This window comes from Gambusia affinis, linkage group LG04 (assembly GCF_019740435.1).
Source record: "Gambusia affinis linkage group LG04, SWU_Gaff_1.0, whole genome shotgun sequence".
In the NCBI taxonomy this organism is placed as follows: domain Eukaryota; kingdom Metazoa; phylum Chordata; class Actinopteri; order Cyprinodontiformes; family Poeciliidae; genus Gambusia; species Gambusia affinis.
In genome coordinates, this window is record NC_057871.1 from 30,014,364 (window position 1) to 30,038,205 (window position 23,842).

The 23,842-nt window shown below is 39.9% G+C and overlaps 1 protein-coding gene across 9 annotated transcripts in view; it reads left to right on the plus strand.

The window, feature by feature from the left end:
* sorbs2a (sorbin and SH3 domain containing 2a) overlaps positions 1 to 21,626 on the plus strand; it is a 56,075-nt gene extending 34,449 nt beyond the window's left edge. For 3 of the 9 annotated variants that reach the window (XM_044113316.1, XM_044113319.1, XM_044113317.1), the window contains 15 exons: positions 2,415 to 2,486; positions 4,717 to 4,773; positions 6,095 to 6,144; positions 7,591 to 7,766; positions 11,642 to 11,721; positions 12,756 to 12,853; positions 13,241 to 13,355; positions 13,454 to 13,582; positions 13,692 to 13,880; positions 15,009 to 16,013; positions 16,470 to 16,934; positions 17,948 to 18,028; positions 18,280 to 18,317; positions 18,608 to 18,714; positions 20,219 to 21,626. In XM_044113316.1, the coding sequence (XP_043969251.1) occupies positions 2,415 to 2,486; positions 4,717 to 4,773; positions 6,095 to 6,144; positions 7,591 to 7,766; positions 11,642 to 11,721; positions 12,756 to 12,853; positions 13,241 to 13,355; positions 13,454 to 13,582; positions 13,692 to 13,880; positions 15,009 to 16,013; positions 16,470 to 16,934; positions 17,948 to 18,028; positions 18,280 to 18,317; positions 18,608 to 18,714; positions 20,219 to 20,280 (2,724 nt within the window). In that variant the 3' untranslated portion in view covers positions 20,281 to 21,626. Of the gene's footprint in view, positions 1 to 2,414; positions 2,487 to 4,716; positions 4,774 to 6,094; positions 6,145 to 7,590; positions 7,767 to 8,101; positions 11,611 to 11,641; positions 11,722 to 12,755; positions 12,854 to 13,240; positions 13,356 to 13,453; positions 13,583 to 13,691; positions 13,881 to 15,008; positions 16,014 to 16,469; positions 16,935 to 17,947; positions 18,029 to 18,279; positions 18,318 to 18,607; positions 18,715 to 20,218 lie in introns of those variants that run through there. The other 6 variants (XM_044113315.1, XM_044113320.1, XM_044113321.1 and 3 more) reach the window with 6 other exon arrangements.
* Positions 21,627 to 23,842: the final 2,216 nt, after the last annotated feature.

A 23,842-nucleotide genomic window follows, 5' to 3' on the forward strand; every position in this document is an offset into this window, starting at 1 on the left:
AGTGGCTTTGTAACTTATGTTTAGTACTGTCTACATATTAAAACAAAGTCAAAGGGATTTAAAACATTTTTTATCTTTATTTCTAAGTTTAATTAACCTTAGTTTTGACTATTTTAAGTGATTGTATTGCCGTGCCAATTGTGTAACAGGATTCGCTCAGTTACAAGTTTATCATCACAAGCTTACACAGCTGGGCACATACCAGCTCTGATCTATTTTTGAAATCACACAATGTTTATCAGGCTTTACCAAAGTACACTGTTCCAGTGAAAGTCCTTGTTCTTTGAAGGAAACTTTGAATGCATTTGTTTGTGAAGAATGGACAGAAATAACTTTTAGCCTCCCAAACAACCTGTTGGATTGTATTTGACTCCTTGCTATCTTGACAGAAGTTCATTGTTTCAAAAGAAAAGTTTGTAGGCACTCTTCAGAATGTAAAATGTCTTAGCTGAACAAATCTTTAGTAGGGGTGCAACAGGGGTACCACTGATGTTTGTAAAGGAAATAATTAATTTGAAATTTATTCTTCTCTGTGATTGTTTTTAAATTCATTTCAATGCTTAAAACTTATCAATTTTGGTCATTAAGATTAAGTTACAGTAATAAATAGATGAGTTTAACTTAGGGCTGTTTACGCTGTGTTGTATTTCACCTGGTCAGTAAGAGCGAATATGGGCATCTAAATTCAAGGTTTCTATTCAATTTTCTCCTAGCAACACTCAGCATGCTGTCAGGTGTTCTGTTGTGAATGTCAGGGCAGACAGAAATGATAATTGTAGATACAGCTGAGTTAAAAATAATTATAACGGTGTTTGAGATTTGAACACCATAATGAGAAATGTAATAGATGCACAGAGGCTTTTCAAAGAAATATGGTAGAAGAAAAGAGGTTTTAGAAAGGGTCTGACATTTAATGTGATGTCTGCAGAAAGCACTCCTGGGGCAATGATGTATGAGTCAGCTCCTGATAGCAGCAATAAAAGGCGAAAGCTGCAGACGCTGCCCACACTGACTGGATCTGCTGTCTGTTCACTGCCTCTGCTCTCCATTATACAAGGGAAAAACAGACATGAAAGATATTTCTAGGCAATGGGCCAAAGACAAAACAGTACTCGTTAAGATTTTTGTTGTTAATGGTTGTGTGAGTGTGCCCTGACATTCTGTACAAAAGGCTTTTTTTAATAGATTAGTCATATTTCTGAAAAAAAAAAACAACTGTATTGAGAAAGAGAGCTGTAACTCCAACTACAGCAGCTTTGAAGCGTCTCTTGGCCATGTTTCATTTGGCAGCAAAACTCCTGTTGTTATGTGGGAGTAAGGTTAGAAAGAGCAGACAGAGCTGTTGGACAGCCAGGTTTTTTTTATTTGTACAGTATGATTGAACATAAAAAAAATACCCTTCAAATTTTTACTTCCAGTATCTGAGTCCACTTTTGCATTATAGATAATTTACTATTGTTTACTTTGTTTAGAACATTTCTCCTAACCAGATATATGGGAACAGAAACAATGCAAAACTATTCATTATTCAATATTCCAGATATCTGTGTATTTCTTTGCAGAGAAAAATATTGGGGGGGGAGGGCTGTTGTCAGTTAGCCACTACCTGATGATGGAGGCACATCAAACATGTAAATGAAGCTACTCTGGTGCTAGGAGCAGCATGCTGTGGGAGAACCTTTAGCTTTAACAGGGAAGCCAAAGTTTACCTTACAGTTTTACAACAACTCTAAACATACAACCAAAACTGTGATGAAATGGTTAAAGTAACCACGTGTTAGAGTGGCCAAGTCAAAGCCCACACCTAAATCCAAAAGAGAAGCTATGGTAAGACCTGGAAATGAATTAATTTCACGTATATTTTAGCTGTTCTTTGTGTGAGCCACTCCAGTCCTCTACAGCTGTTGTCCTGCATGTTTTAGGTGTTCCTCTGACCCAACACAGAGTAAATGAATGGTTGATAACCTGGCCTTGTTTAGGAGTTAATTCAGCCATTAATTCAGCTATGTTGTTGGAGCAAGGACAATACACCATGAAGGACTCCAGCCATCCCTGGTTTATCATGAGAATAGGTTGAAGCGTGGGGTTGGAGTGTGCAAAATGTTGAACGGTACCAGGGGTAGGAACATTTTTACAAGGCGCTATAGAACTGTCTTCTAAATGTTGACTTCAGATTTAAACAGGATAAACTTAGCAGTTGGACTCTGAAACCATGCTTTCACTATAGTTTTGGAAAAAAAAAGCCAGAGATGGTTTTCTCCATCACCACTTCTATTCCACATCTTCATCCTGTGATCATTTTTGCTTGCATCCTCCTAACCATGGGGTCCATGTCTCTCTTTATGTGTGATTCCCCTCCACGCCTCTTTCCTTCTGTCTCTCTTCTATTTCTCCTCCCTGTCATGCTCTCTCAGACCTATGATGACATAGATTTAGAGAACGAGCCTTGGTATAAGTTCTTTTCCGAGCTGGAGTTTGGGCGGCCGGTAAGTTGGAGCTTGATGGCTCCCGCAACCACAACTCTACTGATAGACGTACACCCTCCATCTCCTCCCTCTCCCAGGACACTGTTGTTCTGGTTCCACCATCTGCCTGGGTGGGGCGAGTTGTATGGGCATGTGGTATTTGTTTGGTGCAGTGACCCCTCCCTTCACACACACACAAACACGAAAATGTGACAGTGATATGTCTGTTATCCTGTTTTAAATCCATGTAGTAGTTTATTCATGAGTTTTTCTGGCTATGAGCAGGTTTGGAAAATACTTCTTTTGATTCACTTTGTTAGCTTAAAGAAAGAAACATTCCTTGTTATAAACACCTGATGTGAGGTAACATGCATATATTTCTTGCCATAAATGTTACTTTAGCTTATTCAAGAATGTATTTATTCCTACCTGCTTGTAGTTTTGTTTTATTTAGCAGTAGCTGCAAACGCTCTGGTTGTCTATGAGCTAAGCTCTTTAGTGGCCCCTGCTGTACGTCCGTGGTGTTTACATGACTGATGTTTATCTGAGATCACATTATTGTTAGCTCACTGATTTTTATTATTTGATGAGGACATGCCTCTATCTGATACGATTTCAGCGCATGACATCAGTTGTCCACTTTCAGGGTCTTTCGTTTTTTTAATGTTCAGGCGGTAATTTCATCTGTATATTGAGATTTCTTTCTGTAATTTTGAAAGTTTCTTTGTGATCTAATAAGTCGTCAGAATGGAAGGTTTCTGATCGCGCCAGCTGGACGCTTGCTAAGATACACTAAAATCACGTTTGATTGCACAGTCCACTGCCTTCTGAGATAAACACTGCGGCTTGTGTTTTTATTTGCTTACTGCACACAATCTTCACTCTGCATGTGTGTGACACTTCTGTGTGTTTGTGAAAAATAATGATAGACAGGCTTGCATTTGTGCTTTTGTTAGGTGCAGAAAAATGGCACAAATACAGAACTTTTTGGTATTTCTGGTAAAGATGTGTAAAAAGCCTGAACATAAATTTATTTTATACCAGTAGCATCATCTCCAAAAATCCAAGCTGTAATTCCACTACAAAAATGTAGTTGTGGGCAATCCACATATTAATGTGAGCTGTGGCCATGTCTGCTGTTAACTGCTGCCAATAGAGCAGTGTTCATCCTGTTTGCTTAATATTTTAGGATGCAGGGACATATATATAAATAGAGAGAGACTACAGAAATGGACTCATCTACCTAAAAAATTGTTTTAACATTTGTAATATTCATTTTTGTTTGTAGTTAGGTATTTTTTGTGAATTCTGGCATACAGTAAAAAGTCAACATAACCTTAACTTAACCAAGTCAGTTGTCAAAGCATGGACTCAGACACGATCAGATTCTGTCTGGTGAAGTGTTTGCTTGGTTGTAGATTTTTATTTAACACAATATCACACTACATCAGTTTTTCTGACAAAAGTAATTTTTTGTGACACCAGGGTCTTAGAGCAGAAGTAGGCCCACAGCATCATAGATCCTCCACTGCATGCACTGCTAGCAGTGGGCATGAAACGCATTTCAGCAAATGTTTCCATGGTTTCCTGCTAATTCTACCTGCAGTTTTAGGTGCTGAAAGGCTTAGACCTGCAGCACTGAAGCAAAAATTCTTTTGTATTTATGTATTTTTATATGACATAATTCTCAAATAACATGTTGGCAAATAGACAGGTTGCTATGGTTAAGTTGCAGTTCTTTATTAGTGATTCTTATTTTCAGTTAAATATATTTTAAAGAGATTTCTAGTTCTTGTACACCTAATAACAGTCTCTGCTGTAGTAAATTTAATTCAGAAATTCAAAGTATTTCAGTTTTAGGTGATGCTGCTGCAGTTAAAGATGGATTTATTTTAGGGTTCTTACACGTCTTTAGCAGCGGTGCCAGTAAGTTTTGCTGGTGCAATGGGAGAACTTGCATAGGGCTTCCTGCGTGTAGATGTGTTAGTGTTTGACTGTGTGTACAGTAGGTGTGTGTTAGTGTGTGTGCATTGGCGCCCAGTCGGTCATTTGCTCCAGTTTTAACTGGCTTGTCTCTGGTTCCTCAGACTCTCTAACAGGTTTTACCCTCTTCACATGTCTCCTGTGTTTTTGATTTCTCCCCATGATGTCACCGCCGCTTCTCTTCCTTCACCTCATCTTCACCTCCTACTCTTCCTCCTCCTGCTGTCTTCCCCTACCTGCTTACTGCTGCTGCTGTTTGGGGCTGAAGCCTCCTAAAAAACGGCTGGATTATAATCCAGACATCTCCACCCGCCAGCGCATTGAGGTAATCTCCAATTCATCATTTGTCCAAGAGTTGTTTCTTTTTTTTCTTTTTATTTTCTATTTATTTATTTATTTTTACCATTTCTGTGTTACATGCATTGTTTGAATGCTTGGATGTGAAATGCATCCAAGCAAAGATCCATTTCAGTGTGTTTTGAGATATCAGGTGACAGAGCAACATGGAGTATTGATAAATATAAGATGGAAGTCGAAACAAACACGGTTTTCATTTAAACAGGATATAAAAGAATATACAAATTTGCAGTTGTAACATGGAATTTTTGTAGGACAGCGTGTGACTGGATCACTTTTAGAAATACTGCTGCTTGGCTGGATTTATCGAAGAGTTACAGCCTTTCTCCTACATAATATCACTGCAGCCATTTTCTGACAAATGAGAAACATTTTGTCACCTGAATTGTAGGCCTGTCACACTAACAAATTCTGCTGGATGATAAATTGTCCCACCCGTTATTGTGATAAATGATGATCTTGTTTTGAGACTATCATTAAGTAATACAATGGTAATGGTATAACAACACAAAAACACATTCTCACTGATCAATAAACTTTAAATGAACCTTTTTACACTGGAACTGGAAGACATTTTAAATGTCTAACAAAAATGGACAATATAACAGAAATAACAGGTAAAATGAGTCATGACGTCTCCATCCTTCAAAAAAGGGCCAGACTGCACCAGATAGCACCAGACTGAAGAATTTTCTCATCCAGTTTTTTGTAGAAAGAGAGAGAGAAAAAGAAATATTCTAAAACATGTAAGCTGAAATTACTGAGCTCATTTTAATTGATTTATTAATTGATTTATTTCTTATTGCTACAGGCCTACTAAAATGCTGTTTGTTTGCGTTTGGTTGAAGGGATATATATTGTTTTTTCTGTTCAAACTGTAAATATTCCAATTTTTTGTTGCTCAGAATGGGTGCTTTTACTGGCATCATTCTAAAGACTACCTTGAAGATCCATTCCAGTTGATCCATACCAGATTTTGCAGTAAATCATTTGCCCCCCACAGCCCTGAGCTGAGCTCATAACATCCTTTGCAATATCACCTTTGCCATCATTCTTCAGAGCAGTGGAGAAAAGGGATCAGAAATTCATCTTTGACTTGGTGCACCTGACAGGCTTCTCTTGGCCAGGGGTGCCATGTGGAACCAGCATCTGTCGCACCTTTGGTTAGGGGACTGTTTTGACTGTGGCACAGCTTCAGCTGCATGGAGGCTGTGCTTTGTAAGCTGCCCTGCCTGAAGTCTTTGTTTGTGCAGAGCTGACTTTTCTCTTTTGTCCTGCGCCTATTTCAGACGACCCTCCACATCGCCCCGGCTGACAAGGCTTCAGAGAGACCTGCAAGGTAAACGCTGTTTCTTTCTTTTCCTCCGCATCACCCCCATGGCCCCCTCCCCCATCCTCTCACCAGCAGCCCCCCTTGTTGTGATTCAGCGCAGTGTGAAAACTCTGACTCTGCCGGTAATATGTGGTGTCTTTCTTTAATGATCATCTGCTCAGATTAGCAGCATTCTTAATGTGATTTAGTTAATGATGTTTTAGGATGCTTCAACTGAGACTGAATAAATTAACTCTGCAAACCTATTGATTTTGCTATTCACCTTCTGTCCCTCCTTCACCCCCCTCTTCTCCTGCTTCCTTTCAACACCAGCCTGGTTATTCAGTCGCATTCTGCAGGCTGAACAGAAAGGGCAGACTAGGGATGTAATGAATAGTCTATTCATGTCAGTGACATTAAGTGTGTTCTCTCTCAAAAGAAAGAAAGAGCCTTGGGTTTCTTTCTTTTCTAAGCCAGTTTGACATAAGAAGTTGCTAAACAAAATCTGTCTGAAGTGGGTATTTTTGCTGTGATAAACTTTAACTATATTCACACCAATAACAAACTCTCTGAATCTACAAAATGCAATAGACTTTCAGTGGAGGATATAGAAGGATATCACCTAAAGTTGGAACAAAATAGTACTTTATTAGCATCAGTATACTATATATTGTAAAAGAATGTATGACTATGGAAAGAAAAAGAAAACTGTCTAAATTTATCATGCATAATGTATTATAAAGGATTACTTATTTTACTTACCTGTGAACAATCTTTATTTGAAATTTAAAGAACAAGCAGATTCTGTATAGTTCTGAGATTAAGATTTTTTTCAATTAAAGATAATGAAATAAATAAATAATAACATAAATGTAATAGATACACATGTATGTTACATAGCATTAATCAGAGGTGTGGAGAAAAAACTGAATCAACTGTATTTATACAAAATTAGACAAACAGAACAAAACATGTGATGGAAACAAAGCCGTTTATTACAATCAATTCTAGATTACTGGGTTGGCGAGACTTCTTGTTGGCTCTACTTCTTTTAACTGAGTCAAAACACAGACTGTTGGCTTCTGGAGAAAGAGATTTCACTAGGTGTTGATCAACCAATCAGAAGTGGACAAGGGATAGCACAACTAATGCAATATGTTTAGAAGCTAGTAAGAAATGGAATCTACCAATGAATTTGAACCTTTGTATTTTTATTTTAATAATGGACCAAACCGGTCACTGACACCTGATTTATTTAAGTGCGCAAACCCTGCTAATTAATATTTACATAATATTTGAATTTAATTTAAATTGTATTTTTATTTGTGTTTTGACTGTAAGTGTTTAACGATTGTAGCTGCTGATATTGATAAAAAACAGGATCTTCATAGATGAAAAATTCCGTCTCCACTTCCACCCGGCATTCCTGGAGATGCAGTGTTCTGAAAGTAGCCGTCGATGTTTGTGTTGCAGTGCTGCCAGCGACTACAGGAAAAGAAGGAAGTCTGAACCATCAAGTTCACAAGTGAATGCCCAGTCCCAGAGCAGAGCTGCAACTTCCCCTAGACCAGTGGATGCCTACAGATCCAGCAGCAGCCTAAAGAAACCTGTCATTCGTTCCTCACCTTCCTCACCCTCCAGAGCCAAAGGTATTCCTTTTCACTGAAGCATCATGTTTTGCCTTACAATTTTGTTTTCTCTCTTGGTGTCTTTCTTATTTTTTCTTTCATGTACACATGATTAATATTTCAAATTACAGAAACATTTTCTTGTGTTTTCCCAATGAGTTTTTTCTGGTACTATTGTGAGTTTATCTGCTGGAAAGCTGAATAAGAAAAATGAATCTAAAAAAATCTTTTCCACCTTTTCTTCCTTATTTATTCCGTTTTCGCCTGAGCTTTCTCCCTGTTTCTGGCTATTCCTGCTTAACCGTCTTTCCTCATTCTTCTCTTTTACCATGCTGCTCTGATGGGACATCTAAAAGGTGGGGACGCATGCAACATGTTTTCAAACAGTATAAGCACCCCAGGTCCTTATGAGAGTACCTCTCTCCCTCCTCTCCTTTCTGACTCTGATCATTCCCATGAGGATGCCAGCCAGGAAGGCAGCTCTTCCTCAAAACAGTCTGTCTTCTGCACAAACAACTGGCAGCCAAACAGCCAGGACGATAAAACATGGAGCAGTTCAGGGGAAGCACCACCCTCCTCTGGCAAGCTCAAATCCCGCAGTTGCGATGACTTGCTTAACGACGGACATTCTGGTTCTGGTGGCCAAAATGCCACTCGCTCAGAAAGCGCTGGGTCACTGGTGTGTGATGGGAACATTCCTACGGTATCATCCTCTACTCATTCACTGCCCCCTCTCCATCGGCGACGTGCGCACGATTCTCCAGGTTTCCTCCAGCTCTATCGTAAAATGCACCAGATTGACCGAGCTCAGCTCATCCCATCTGAAGTAATCCGTTCTGTCCGTGCTCGCATTCTGGAACTAGAACGCCAGCCTCATCTGCATCGCCATCGGCTTTCTCCTTGGACACCCTCCTGGGGTGTGGAAGTGCCAAGGGACATGGTGCCAAACCGCATTTCTGAATACGAGCGTCTAATTCAGAAGTCCAAATCCATGCCTAACTTGGGTGACGGTGAGGTCCCTTCGGGCACAACAACACCGGGTGGTTCATCATCTCGTGCTAGCAGCGGGGGTGGCATGACTCCCAGTTTTCCAAAACGCCGTTTTTCCATTGAGTCATTACTAGAGGAAGATCCCAATAGCAACAATAGGACTGTACGTCACAACATGGATCACATACCTCGTAGCCCACCGGAGGGGCAACCTCGTGTTGGACCCGAGCCCGGACGTGGGCAAACATTTTTGGCTCCTCCTGTTCCTCAAAGCCCGCAAGCAAATCCTGATTATTCTGATAGTGAACAAGATGCTATTGCATCTGACCTCAGTGACTTCATCCAGGTGGAGGGTTCCTCATTTTGCAGTGAGAGTGATTTTGACCATTGTTCTCTAACTTCCTCTGAAAGCTTGTATGGATCGTCCACCCTCCACCACCACCACCACCTTCGTCACCACCACCATCACCACCATCATCATCAAGGTCACCAAAGTCTAGGCCAGAGCCAGGGCTACCAACACCGCCACCTCATCAGCACTTGCAAGGGCCGCTGCCCAGCTTCATACACTCGTTTTACAACCATGCTTCGGCATGAGAGAGAGAGAGCACGACAAGAGAACCAGAGACAGCAGAGCCGCAACAGCCATTTCCAAATTCAGGGCTCGCAGTCTCAGCAAGCAATGTCCAAGCTGGCCTTCTTGGTCAGCCCAGTGCCTTTCCGCAGAAAAAAGGGCTCACCACCTGCCGCTAGAAGAAGCGGTGGTGGAGGAGGACGAGGTAGCAGACCCAAGTCCAAACAGGCCATTTATGAAGCACTTGATGCAGCCTTGAGAGACATTTATGAGCACATTCAAGCAGAGAGAGGCCACAGAAGCTCTAGGCCACCTGATGACAGTATTTTGAGAAGAATTCTGGCTGAACTGTTGCCAAGTGTGCCTGAAAGAAGCTCCTCTTTGCGAGGGCGAAGGGGTTGCTGGCATGGGGGTCACTCCTCTACATCTGTTTACCCAGATGGAAGCCCAACTGGGTATGCTTCACACAGAGGAGAACCATCCACACCAAGCCTACAGTCACCGAGGTTACAGTCGCCAATCAGTGCCTGCTATGGACGACATTTGGAGACCTCAAACAATAATGTATATGGGGAAGAGCAAGGCAACGGAAATGGTCTTTGTTATTCAGGTGGAGATCAAATCCATACTACTTCAAATATGTAGTGTTCAGCACTGTATACCGTCATTAGATATAAGCACTATCTACAAAGATGGCATGAGAAATATAAATGTTAGTTATACCATTTATCTATTGTCAGTTTGACTATTTGGTAAATACACTAAAGCAAAACATCATAAAATAAAAATAAAACCTATAGCTGAGTTTAGTTGTGCTTTTGAGGTGTAATCTGCAAAATGTTATGGTTGTTTTTCCTTTATACTCCAACACAACTAGAAGAGTTTTATATTGGCTTGCTAGTTATTAGGGGTATCTTCTCTGATGGTCAGCCTGTAGCTGATAACAGTCCTGCTGCTACAGCTGCCCAACTGTAGCTTGAAAACAGCAGTATTCTAATGATAATGATGGGTACCACTGGTTTAGCTTCCTTACAATGTTTTTACATCAATAATAATATTTCTCTTTCTTGTATGCACTGAGGACATGCAGTTATTTCAGCCAGCTGTGCTGTAATAGATATGCTCATCTCGGAATCAAACAGCTAGAGAAAAGTTGCTCCAGTATTTTCCCTACTATCCCATTAATGGAACTTTAAATTGTGAACTCTCACTGTGAAGAAAGATTTTTGTAAATTTTGAAACCAGGACTTTTAAAACCTTGCTGTACTTTCGTCCTGAAACCAGCCCATGTCTATTCTCCCAGCCATGTCTCATTCAGTTGTGCTTCAACTTGAAGATTTTGTCACCTCGTTGGTCCACAGCCATGTCCAATACTTAAATTTTCTGTATACTTCAGATGTATACATTTTTGCTGTGAATTATCAAGATACATATTTCTTATTCACTCTTGGTACATTTCAGTTGTTCAAAAACCTAAATATTTTTGCAAACGTTTCAAATTGAAGTTATGCTGGTAAAGTTAAAGAACAAGTTTGAGAGTTGTAAAACTCTGCTTGGTATGTAGTTAAAGTGAGAACAGAATGTTGTTAGAATCCAAAAGGTGGTTCCACTGCAGAAAATTGACTTTATTATCTTATTTACAATGCTGAACAGCAAATATTTGAGAATTTACTGTATATCAGTCTCAATGCAACTCTGTTTCCCAAAATCCCAAAGTCTTTATGACCAACTTTTATTTAACAATATTAATAATTCAAAATTTGTCTTAATATATTGTTAGATCACTCCAGATTTGTTTTTACAATAAATTGACATTTTCTGAATGGCAAGATCAATTTTTAGCAGGTTTTCATGTCTGCTGTGTCAGTTTTTGGTAAATAGGTTTGTGTATTAATGTAAACAAACATTTTCTTTATTTGTTTTTTGGACAGATTCTTATTTGGTAGCCATGTTGTTATTCATAATTATTTTATGATTTTATTGCAAATCATTGTCTTTCTTTAAGCCATTTGCTTGTATGTTTATTTTTGATTTGCTCATGTTTCTGCTGGCCTGTATTTCCCCTGGTTTCATCTTGTGTTTGTAGGATTGCATGTGTCTCATTTGTGCCATGTTGTGTTTAATTTCTCTCACTTTGTTTTCTTCCCTGTGTGTGATGGAAATAAAATACACCTGTTATTGACCAAAGCTGTCAATCCCTGTGTTGCCCATCGGAATGGCATCATTCTGTGTTGTTCAATGTTTTTTCCAGATCCCACTAGAAATAAACTCAGGTTACATGGAAGTGATTGCTGCTGTAATTCTCGAACATTGATGTTTCTTTTCATCACAGACCAGGATGTATCGAGGAGTTATTCCACCATGGATGATCGACACACGCCGCAGAGAGGAAGAGCAACTCCTGACAAAGAGGTACAACATTGAAACCAGTTTTTTGTATAATTATTACACAAATGACGAAGCTGTATTCAGTTAGGAGGGGAATACATTAAAACTAGTTGTGTATTTTATATTCCAGGGTAGAGTCACTGACTGAAAAGCTAAATAAAACCCTGTGTTTAGATGTCAGTATAGAATAGATATGCAATATACAGTCTTGTGGAAAAGTTTTCATACACTTGAACTTCTCTACATTTTGTCACATTTTACACATTCAGAAAAAAAAAAGAGATTGTCCATTTATTTTTGAAAAACCTCAGTCAGTTTTGGTGAGTTTTGATCTCACTTGTTTCATGGATCTCTTACTGTTTGTTTGTCATTGTTGACCAGTAGTAAGGTAAACCTCTGTCTGAATCTCATGTCTTTAGCAGCTCCTGACAGGTTTTCTCCTAGAATTGGCCTGTGTTTCAATTCATTTACCATAGGCTTTCTTACCTCTGCTGCAGAGGTGTGAAGCTTTTTTCCCATGTTTTTTGTGTCTCCTTACTGGCTTTTCACAAACTGGAAATGAAAATTTATCATCCATTTCCTATCAACTCTTCCAGAAAGATCTGGTGTTCAGAGTGCAGGACTAACAGTAGTATAGTCTTGTTGTAGATCTTTGCAGCTCCTCCATTTATCATTTGGCTTTTCTGATACGCTCTTAATTTAGATAGACAATTACATTTAAATATGTTTGCAGTTGCTAAATATTCTTTGCCTTTTAACATGATGGAGTGAACCGTTCTCTGTGAGGGATTCAAAGTTTGGTGTACGGTTTAAAACTTTAATGCCTAACCTGTCAATATTCCTTGGTGTTTATAAATATTGGTTCATAAATATTCCACAGTGAAAATGTGCCCCACACTTTTCAGATTTGAAAACATTGAGGTTCCTTGCTGTGATGTGACAAAACACGTGAAGAAGCTCAATGAGTATTCACGCTTTTTCGCACTGTAAATGTAAGACGGGTGTCATGTTAAACCTGGTGATGGCTGTTGCCTCTCTTTCTCTCACTGCTCTTCCAGGTCTCCCATAAACAGATGACACAACTTATTCTGTTCTCTCTCCTCCATCAGAAACAGCCTGCAAGAGCAATTTATGATTTTAAGGCACAAACAGCAAAGTAAGTATCATACATTTAGCATGTGGGCGTAAAGAGGCCGACTCATTTGTTTTCAGCTGCATCCCCATTTCCTGCCACCTACAAAACTCCTCCAGTACATTTTTTTTTTTTATTCGCTCGATTCTTGCTTACATTATCTGCTGATTTCCAGTTTAATTACTGTCATCACAACTAACCACATCTGGATGGCTTTAGATTAATATTCTACATGTTTTAAATGCATGTGCGAATAAACCTGATGTGTTCACGTCTCACTTTTACTTCATTGTGCATTTCTGACTATGCAAAAAAAGTCCTACATTTTTTTAAATTTCCTTTTGCATTCATCTCTTTCCGCTTGATTCGATGTGCATGCAGCAACACTTCACTGAGACATCTGTGTTACAGGGAGTTGACATTTAAAAAGGGCGACTCGGTCAACATCATCAGGCAAATAGATAACAACTGGTACGAAGGCGAGCACAGAGGCCGTGTGGGCATCTTCCCCATCGCATACGTTGAGGTAAATCTGCATCTGTTGTGTGTACCTCTCTCATGTTGTCACGATTACTTCAGTCATGCTTCTCTTCCTTGTTTGCACAAATTTTTCCACTCGTGTAGAAGACGCCGTCGTCAGAGAAGCACCAGCCAATCCGTCCTCCTCCTCCAGCTCAGGTCAGGGAGATCGGCGAGGCTGTGGCACGCTATAACTTCAACGCTGACACTAACGTGGAGCTGTCACTAAGAAAGGTTGTTCTGCTGTGATATGATCAGATTAGAGATTTGCAAAATTTCACAACTCATGTTTTGATATGTTATATATTAACGGTCATGTTTTGAATGTGTTGCGTTTGTGCAGGGGGAGAGAGTTATAGTCGTCAGGCAGGTGGACCAGAACTGGTATGAGGGGAAGATTCCAGGAACAACCAAGCAAGGCATCTTTCCGGTTTCCTATGTTGAAATTGTCAAGCACTCTCCATCCAAGAGCTCCGCCCATCATGTAGATCCACATGCTTACAGCAGGACACCAAGCTCCACCCCCATCAAGGTAAGAACGTGAGGGATGCACCATGCCTTCTGAAACATTTTGAGTTCTTTCATAAAACAATGCATTGCAAAAGTATTCATACCCCTTGAACATTTTCATATTTTATTTTAAACACAAATTTGAATGTATTACTTTCAGATTTATGTGATAGACTGACATAAAATGGCACAGGAAAATGATACATAGTTTTCACACTTTTTCCTTATTTAAAGTAATTTTTTTATCGTTCTTCTTTGTATCCTGAAGGAAAATCTTAACTAGACAAGTTATCTAGTCAGTAAATAGAGTTGTTGAGGTGCGCGCATTATATGGATCGAGACCAATGCCGTTGATTCTTACTCATTCTGCTGCATGTTGGCGCGCAAGACGTAACCGACAGCATCCGGTTTAGGATTTTCAAAATAGAAGTTCCTCCAGACTCAATACATAGAACGGACATATTTAATTATTTCTTGCGTGGCCCGGTACCAATTGGTCCATGGACCGGTACCGGTCCGCGGCCCAGTGGTTGGGGACCACTGGGTTAGAGGACATTAGAAATCACACAAAGGAGGCTAAAACTGCCCTCCATAAGGTTCCATCCTTGCCAGGTGATGGAGACACTGGCTAATGTTGGTGGAAATAGGGATAGAACTAAAATGAAGGGCATCTTTGAAGAAAACCTGTTGGAGGAGAAACCTTCCCTTATGACCTTCTAGAGACAGTAACACCAGAAACGTTACTTCAAAGGTCAAAGGTTAATTGTTAGAAATGTTGGTTTTGGAATGTGTAAAGGTCTAAAAGATATAGACCGCTCTCCACCTTGTTATAAATGAAAAGCCGATTAGACTTTTACTTGTTAAAAAGTGGAAATGTGTAATAGTTCTTAAATTTAAGAGTTATTGACTACTTTGTGTTTGTCTGGACATGGGCAATCTCAAGAAAATACATTTAAATTTGTGTTCATGTTGATGCAAAATGAGGGAAAACCTCAGAGTATGAACATTTTAGCAAGGCACTGTGTGCTAGTTTACATCTGGCTTCTTTCCTCCCATTAAGTCCTTTTTTTTCCCTGAACAGTTGACGCCATGTTTTCTACTAGTAATATTCACCTCTATCCTTTTCTTTCTCACTTTTACCTTCATGGAGTCCTTCTATCTCCTCCCTCCATCTCTTCCTTCCCCTCAACCCTCTGAGAGAACACTCGACCTGCAGGCCATCACCAGCGAGTGGCTCTCGCTCACGCTGGACCCATCAGCCCCCACCTCCACCCCTTCATTCACAGCCACTCCTTTACCTCCTACACCACCCCCTCTCCCCGCCGACCTCGCCCCCCTCCTGACGGCACAGGAGCCGACCTCAGCCTCACCTGCTGCATCACATAAAGGTTTCTCCTTTTCACACCGGCCATCTTCCAGAAGTCCTGTTTCCTCTGACAGGAGAGCGGGTTCAGGTCACACCCCAGCTGCCCTTCCTCTCTCCCAGCCCTCCCCGCCACTGCCTCCTCCTCTTCCTCCTCCTGTCTCTTCCTCATTCACCTCCACGCTGCCGGATAGTTTATTGACGCACATTGGGAATCGGCTACAGATTTCTGAGGCAGACAACGCTTTAAGCTTTACTAGGCCTCAACCTTTGACCTGCACCAAGTCAGTGACAGGAAAATTTCCCTTGCATCTCCCAGAGCAGCAACTGTCTCCTCTTGCACACGAAAGCGGCACACTGCCCGACATCGAGCTGCATGTTAGAGACCCTTATGATGAGCAGCTGTCAGCGGCTCCAGATGAGTTCAGTGTAGATGATACTGACATTTCAAAAAAGCCTTCAGTAGAGTTCATATGTGCCAAGCTGAATGGTGAATCTCAGAGCAGATGGTTTCAGAACAATGTCAAACAACTCAGTCCTCTGGCAGCAGCTAGTGACTCACCTGGCAGGGTTCATCTAAAACTGCAGTTTCATGAACCGTTAAGCTTGAAGCCGCTTTCTGTTTTCATTGAAGAGCAGCCAGTATCAGTAAATGAGGAGCTGGTTGATCCTCACAGGCCACCGTCAGAACAAGGACACATATACACGGAGTTATTCATAGAGGAAGAAGACGAAGACATGACAGACAAAGAGGAGAATATTAGAGAGTCAAATGGGCGAATAAGTCCACAGGTAGAGCATGGTGTGAGCAGTCTGCAGGTTCGCTAGGCTCCCAGAAGAAACATTGAAGTGAAAAAAATTCTACCTCCACAGAAACTTCCAAATGAGGATAGGACAATGTTGTTAAAGTGTTAGTAGAGGAGCCATGTTGTAATGACTTCCTGAAAGCAGAGTTTCAGAAAGAGCTAGAGTTTCTTAAAGAAACAGAGGCCCAAATTTTGTTTTAATTCCATTTTTCAAACATCAGACATGATTGAATCCAGATTGGATCCCTGTAATGAACAGCTGCTGCCAGAAAAACCAAAAGGTTTGAAAAGAAATTCAACATTTAACATTTAATTGGTCAGATTTGGGACATTCATGTGCTCATCTTCCTTCCTTCCATGTTCTTTCTGGGGTTTATTAAAGTATCTGAAAGGCTGATTTCTGGTGGCTCTAGTATCTTTACCTGTGTTTTTGTTCCCATAGGCTGAAGTCTCTTCCTCCTCCTCATCACAGTTACCTCACTCTGACCGCCTTCCCTTCATCATCCCGTCCCCCCCAGCATCCACTCTCCCTCCTTCTGTAATTTCTTCCTCCTCCACGTCTTCCCAATCCCAACAACATGACTCCTCCTTTTCCCCTGTCCTTCCTCACTCCCCCCCATGCCTCCCTCACCTGACAACCTGTGAACTTCCTGCAGTCTCTCACTGCCCGTCTATATCCCCCCCTCCCTCTCACCTTTCGGATCCCTCTGCAGTTGTTCCTGTCTCCCAGCCCTCCACTTCTCCCTGTCCACCCAGCCCAGTTACGTCCTGCCCTGTCTCAGAGTCAGTTTTCCCTCCCCCAACCCCGTCTCCCCCTAAAACTGCCTCTCCTCCTCTCTCTAGTCCCCACTCCCCCAACACTGCCCCCGTTGTATCGCACGCAGGCCGTAGGTCCCCCAAAGTGAAGGTAACGCTGGAATGTGGAGATGAAGATTATGAAGCAACCTCATCCCTCATCTAACTGAATCTTTGCTTAGCTGTAGTTTTTTGGTTTGAGTAAAGCACATTTTTCTCTCTGGTTGGATATGGACTCCAACAGTTTTGGGAAAAATGTTCAAAAATATTACATTTTGTTTGTTGTTGTGTAATTTATTACTTAAAGCTGTAACATGTAACTTTTATAAAAGATATATATATATTTTTTTTTTGCATATTTGTTGAAACTGTCACCATGTTGTGACAGTATAAGACATCTATGAAAACATTGATCTCCTCTCTGACGTACAATCACTGTCTGAGGAAATGCACCGCTCTCAACAGAAAGCAATCAGTCAGTGCCAGGAGGAGGGTCTTGGTGCTGTCAATCACACTCATGTACTCGCTGCTAAATGTGCTAATGGCTGAGAAACTGTTTAACCACTGTCATCGGTCGCCATGCTAGCTAGCCTTAGCACTCACAACGGGCTCTGCTAGCTGCGTAACAGACAGCACACACGTTTGTGATTGACAGCGTTAAGACCTGCCTCCTGGCTCTGATTGGTTACTTCTAGTGGGAGAAGACGTAAGAACTCAATTTTGTTCACAGATTCTCATACCAAGCTGTCATGACATAGTGACAGTTTCAACAAATGTGTTAAAAATATATATTTCTCATAAAAGTTACACACTGCAGCTTTGAATTGAGTGTGTTAGTTTTGGGCTGTTGGTTTTAATTACGAGATTCTCTACAATTTTTCGATTTTCCTCAATTGAGCTGTAAATACTAACTTGCCTGATGCATTAACCCAAAATAGAAGACAGAATGCTATAATGTTCCTGCGTGGGTCTTTGAAAGTGGCTTTGATTAGACCGGTTTTTGTGGACATCAGCATGTCGTTAAGATTTTCACCCTGCTTGCTCAGCTCATCGTCAAGGTTGCTGACCTTCTCTGTGTTGGAGTTTATAGGTGTGTTGCCTCTGGTCTTTCTGCCCATTAAGCAGGATCCAGTTGTTGGCGGTAAACCCCCTCGTAGCCCCATCTTGTCCAGGAGGTCCTATCTGTCACCAGTTAGAGGTCGAAGGGTAGGGGGACTGTAAACCCACTGCACTCTTGTTTCTGTGCAGGAAAGCAACATAATCACCTCCTTATTTATGGCTGATTAAGACTGAGTTTGTTGCTGTTTAGTTAAATTCAGCGTCATGTTCTATGTTAAGACTCCAGCTTTTAGTGCCTGTGTATAAAATGCTTGTTTCATGGCTGAAAACTCAAAGGATGCACATGAAACCATATTTGAATTTAATTATGTCTTCCTTTCTTTCTCCCTCTAACACAGCGGTTGGTACAGGATGCACTCCACGGTGGAGGAGACCCGTAAGTACTACTTGGTGTTATCACTACTGTAAATAAATTATCCCATTTTTAAATTAATCATTTCTGCCATCCGTTAAAACTCTTGTTGCATTGGAAAGGTATTTAACAGAAACAGACTTGAATTTATTTTATTAGGATTTTATGTGATAGACAAACACCGAGTATTGCCAAAGATAGAGATAGAGAATCATAATAATATGTGCCAAAGAATGAAGCTGTCTTAACACACATCTATAGCAGTGAGCTTCACGATGCGTCATGTACTGTGTTTCTGATGTGCTTAAACACAGGTACCAGGCTCTGTACAACTACACGCCTCGCAACGAGGACGAGCTGGAGCTGAAGGAGGGAGACGTCGTGGACGTCATGGAGAAATGTGACGACGGCTGGTTTGTTGGTAGGTTTCAGTATCGTCTATCAAAACTGCAGCTGCACCTATGTTCTTAGGAGTTTCATCAGTTTGTAAAAAACAATAAAATAAATCAAAGGCGGTAACAAAAGGTGTAGTTTCTTAATATGGCCACTAATGTGTCCCTTTCGTCTTTTGTCCTGGAGATAAATACACAGTGAGTCTCTCAGAACATCTGAGAGGTGAAAGACAAGCTGATCATTAGGAAAATTCATAAAAGAAAGATAGCTGAATTATTAGACAGATATGTGGAGATTTTTTTTTCAATGCAACAGAGTCTTCTTTTTATGTACAAAATCTGTCAGAGGATATGAAATAACTTTATACATTTAATTACGAAAGTGGAAGAAGGAGGTTAGGACCTTGTCTGTTTTGTCCAGATGTATACTTTAACTTATTGTAATATACAACACCAGAACTCATTTGCATGCGTGACCTTCATTATTTGCTAATATTCCCCAAGTCATCTTAGAGTTTTGTATGGATGGATTGGCCAGTTGGTGGCACTGTTGCTTTGTAAAATGAAGGTCCTGGATTCAAATCCCATTCCAGACTGTCTCTACATGCAGTGTACATGTATGTCCCTGTGGTTGTGTGGGCTCTGTCCAGCTGCTTCACACTACAAGGACATGACTGCTTTATTACTTATTTTACTTTATAATTTGAATTCCTAATCACACTTCCTGAACAATATGAAAGACGGTTTGTTGCAGTTTATTTTTACTTGTTTGACCAACGTAGTCAACCTGTTGTTTTTGTCCGTTTCTTTATTATTTATTTTACATTGGCTGTTCTACTCCTAATTGGACTGACAGAACAATTAAAAGTTGTAACACCGTTTTAACATGTTTGACCATGTTTCAAAGATATTGGTTTATTTAAATGAACTGTACTGGTGCAAAATTATATAAATTTGTAATTCAGTACATTTCTGAAAAAAAGAAGCATGTTTAAGTCAGTTCAGCACTGTTTCTCCGTATTGGAAACCTCAGATATAGATCTGAGGATCGCAAGTAAAAAATGTGCATCTCTGAAAACTCGAGTAAAAATGAATCAAAATTTGTTTAACAAAATATTTAAGGTCATGCACACTTATACAACTAAGATATTTTTCTACATTATAATTATATATAATTGTAAATCAATTATGCAAAATATTTATGGCACTGAATGTGGGGAAAGACTTCCAGTTACATTTTCTACTTAAAAAAGAAAGTGATGGGTTTGGGTAATACAGTAGGATTTACTGTATATCACCTCTGTGACACTTTTGAACACTGAGTTCCTTTAGTTCCTTCTTTTTGATAAACTGCTTTTTGTCAGAAATCCTCCCTGCTTCTCCAAACGGATGCTGCTGCGTCTAATGTTCGCCACTTATGCTTAGCTGATAGGAAAGTGTCACATGAGGAGATATTTTATGATGTCCCCTCTGTTCCTGCTGCAGCCACCGGTTTCAATCTGAACGCCTCCTTTTATTGCTTTCTTTATAAAGGGACGTCTCGAAGGAGCAAGCTGTTCGGAACCTTCCCGGGAAACTACGTGAAGCTGCTATAATGATGATTCCAGACTCCACTGTAGCCCCGCCCACTTCTGTGACACGTTCATGGCCGTCAGCAGCACAGCCCCGCCACAGGATGTCAGCAGATACCTGAGGCTGCAGCACACTTTGCAGACAGAATCTTAGCTTCAACTAGCCATCTTTAATGAAAGACTTCTACAAGATAATGCTGTTTTTTTAATCTTCTCTTTTTACGCTTATTTTTCTATTATGGACCCTCGAAATTTGTGCTCCTTTAATGTTTGACGACGGGAGGAAGGATGTCAAAGGACCGCAGCAACACGTTCCTTTCTATTTGAGCTGTTTTCAGGGCAGTCAGAGTACTAGGATCAGCTCCGCAGTTACTGAAATGTTCAACTCTTCGGTAGTTTATTTCAGTGTTCACTCACAGGAATCCCTGAGAAAATGAAGTGCAGAAAGTGTTAAGAAAGCAGTATTGTGTTAGACTTGTATTTTTGGGGATTTTAACAAACATAGGCTGTGCAAATACCACACTATCAGGTATGTAGGGGTTTAGTTTATTGCCGAGACTCCCAGCATAAATCATAAAACATTTTCAAGTTGTTGGTTTTTGTTTTAAACATTTTCCACTTTAGCGTTGATGCACTTTAACTTTATCTCCACACAAGCTTGTGTGCTTCCTTTCATTTCCCCCTTCAGATTTATGACAGCGGTTCCTCAGACTGCAGCACTTCAGGAGGCAGTCGTCTGGAAAATGTTGGCAGGAAGGTTGTTTACCTTTTTAGGTATTTATTAGAAGATGAACTGTTGATCAAATTGTGTCAGGAGGTGATGAACGTGATATTGTTTTCTTTTTTTTTGTAGAAGACATTTTATAACATCGGATGTTTAAAGCCTGGTTCTTTCATTTTCAAGAACCATTGTGCTGTTGGATTGTTGATGCTTGATGGAATATAATGAATTATCACATTTCTAACATGGATTTTATTTGAAGATGCAGGATGAGATCACGTATGTGTTGCTGTCAGAGTGAGTAGTAGTATCCCTGTTCATGTGTGCATATTATATGGAATATTTGCTATTTTTCATCTTAGCTAAGCTGTCACACGAAGTGAACACCGCTTGTTTGTTTTTGTCTTTTTTCTTATTCCTCATTTATCATTTCACAAAGATGGACACTGACAACAAAAACCATTGTTAAAGCACCTTAAGATGTGTTCTTCATCATCGTCCTTCACGTCACTCCTTCCAATTCACTTCTCCAGCCAGTGTGAGAACGCTTTGTGTTTGTGTGTTGTGTTTTTTGTAAGCCTTTTGTATGAGAGCTGCACTCCAGCCAGCATCCACATGCTTTATAAACTCAGCTGTTTTTCACCCACCATCACGTTTGGTTCCTTCTCTTTTTTTCTCATTTTTTTGTCTTTCACCTGTAGGTGTGATGCGTATGGTTTGTTCGATTTGTACTCAGAAGTCAGAATTTCCCTAAAGTCGTAGTCGGAAAAATTGAACAGATTTTCTACTGTGGTCAAAATTCTCATGATTTTCAGGACAGGTTTATAAAACATAATCAGAGTTGTAGGAATAAAAAGTTCACTTGCAATAGTTTGTGCCTCATTAAAGGGGTTTAAGAATTTTTCAAATCTCCATAAATCTGGAAACAAAACTATGCATATTAAATATGGAAAAATATTTTTGCTTTTCCAGATTTTGTTCCTTATTCCAGCATCTGAACAATATAAAAATTTCTAAACCATTAAGGGCTCGTGACATTAACTTATTAGTGGACAATGTCTTTTATCTTTGATTCCCAACATCACAGCCTATTTTTTAGACTGACTTGTTCATCTTTTGGGTATATGACTTAGTGATTCAACCCATAGAATAATACACACACAATCAAATAAAACAAAAGCAGACTGATTGCTGTTTTTAGTTCAGAGACATTTCTGGTTGTAGATCAGGGATTTGAAGTGGATCTGTGGCTCTAAATTTGATTGGTTTTAGATTAGAAGTCTTGCATTAAACCAGAAGCACCAAAGTACTGTAAAATCTTTGTCATGAACGAATGAATATCATAGTTCATTATGAATATGTATTCATAATATAAATTGCCTGTGACGGAGCGCTTGCTGTCACAGACATCGGAAACCGTGACAACATAATTTGGTGACTGTATTTTAAGCTGTAGTTAGCAATTCTTCTAGCTACAAACATTGATAGAATACACACCTGAACCGTAATTCTGAGATTTTCAATATATCCCAATAATTCTGAATCCAATTGGTTGTAACTAGTTCAGCCTTTTTGTTGTCAGCAGACAATGTAAAGCTTTTTGAATAAACTGAAGCATACCTGGCTATCTTAGACGTTACAGTTTAATGTTTAGGATGTTCAAACATGTCTCTGAGACTAAGAATGCCTAGTTTTTGGTGTTCATTCAGCTGTAACAACTGCAAGACTTTTATTCCTGCAACCTGTTAACAGTTATCTATATTGCATGATGTCCGACTGATCAGCACTCGAGGGTGGACAAACTCAAACTGAGTCAACACGCACCATTGGCATTTGTTAGCCTGTTCCTTTAATGTTTGAGTCCATACAGCTGCAAGAAAATCATTAGCTTGTGTTGCTAGTAGCTAGCACCATAAGAATAAGCAAAGAAGTGTTTTCTGAGGAGGATGTGTTCGACTCCAGTATGTCATCGTTCACAGACCTGACTTCTGAGGCAAATCCAAAACAGTTTTAAACAGATGTATTTAAATAGAGTCAAGGGGGTTTTGATCAAGTTCCTGTAGGTTACGTTAAGGTGGGGATTGCTGCCTTATTTATGACTCACTACTTTAATAGCCATGTACATGTAAACCTCTTCTGTGATGCAAAAAATTATTTATGCGTATGTAGTGTAGAAAACGTAGAAATATGATAGCGTGCTGAGAAGATACAGTCTTCAGTGTTTAGGCCTCCTGTTTACCTTTCATAAGAGCAGGACAACTTTCCGCTCCAAACACATTAATTTCTGGTGTTTTCAGATGTAATAAAATATTAAATTGTAAATTATGCTTAATTTAAGTATTTCTACAATATTGTAGCACATCTGGATAATCTTTTGAGCTGTATTGCTGGTAAAGTCCAGATAATAAATGACACAATTTTCAGCGGTTAGCTTGAAAGATAAGCTTTATGACTGACTGACTGAAAAGAAAGCAGAGTATTTAATGAGTACTGATTTATAAAAGCTGACCCTTATAGACACAAAACATGATCTGATAAACACTTGCTCAATTTAATACAGTTTTGCATATCTAAAGGTTGTGTTTACCAGTAAACGAAAGAGGAAGCTTTTTTGGTAAGCAAGTTTTAAAAGCCTAGTGCCGTTGCTAGGTGATGTGTTGCATTTTTATGGTGGAAATTACCTTTGTTTTGTTACTTTGCATCTAAAACTGGTGTTATCTTCACACAGTAGTGTGCTGTATCTTGGTCTATTAGACGTGGAGATTAAGCTGGCTAGTGATATTTATCCCCGAATGAATAAAACGACATTTTTCAAGGCCTAATTTGAGTTGAATTGAGTTATTTTCAGGTACAAACGTTCAGTAA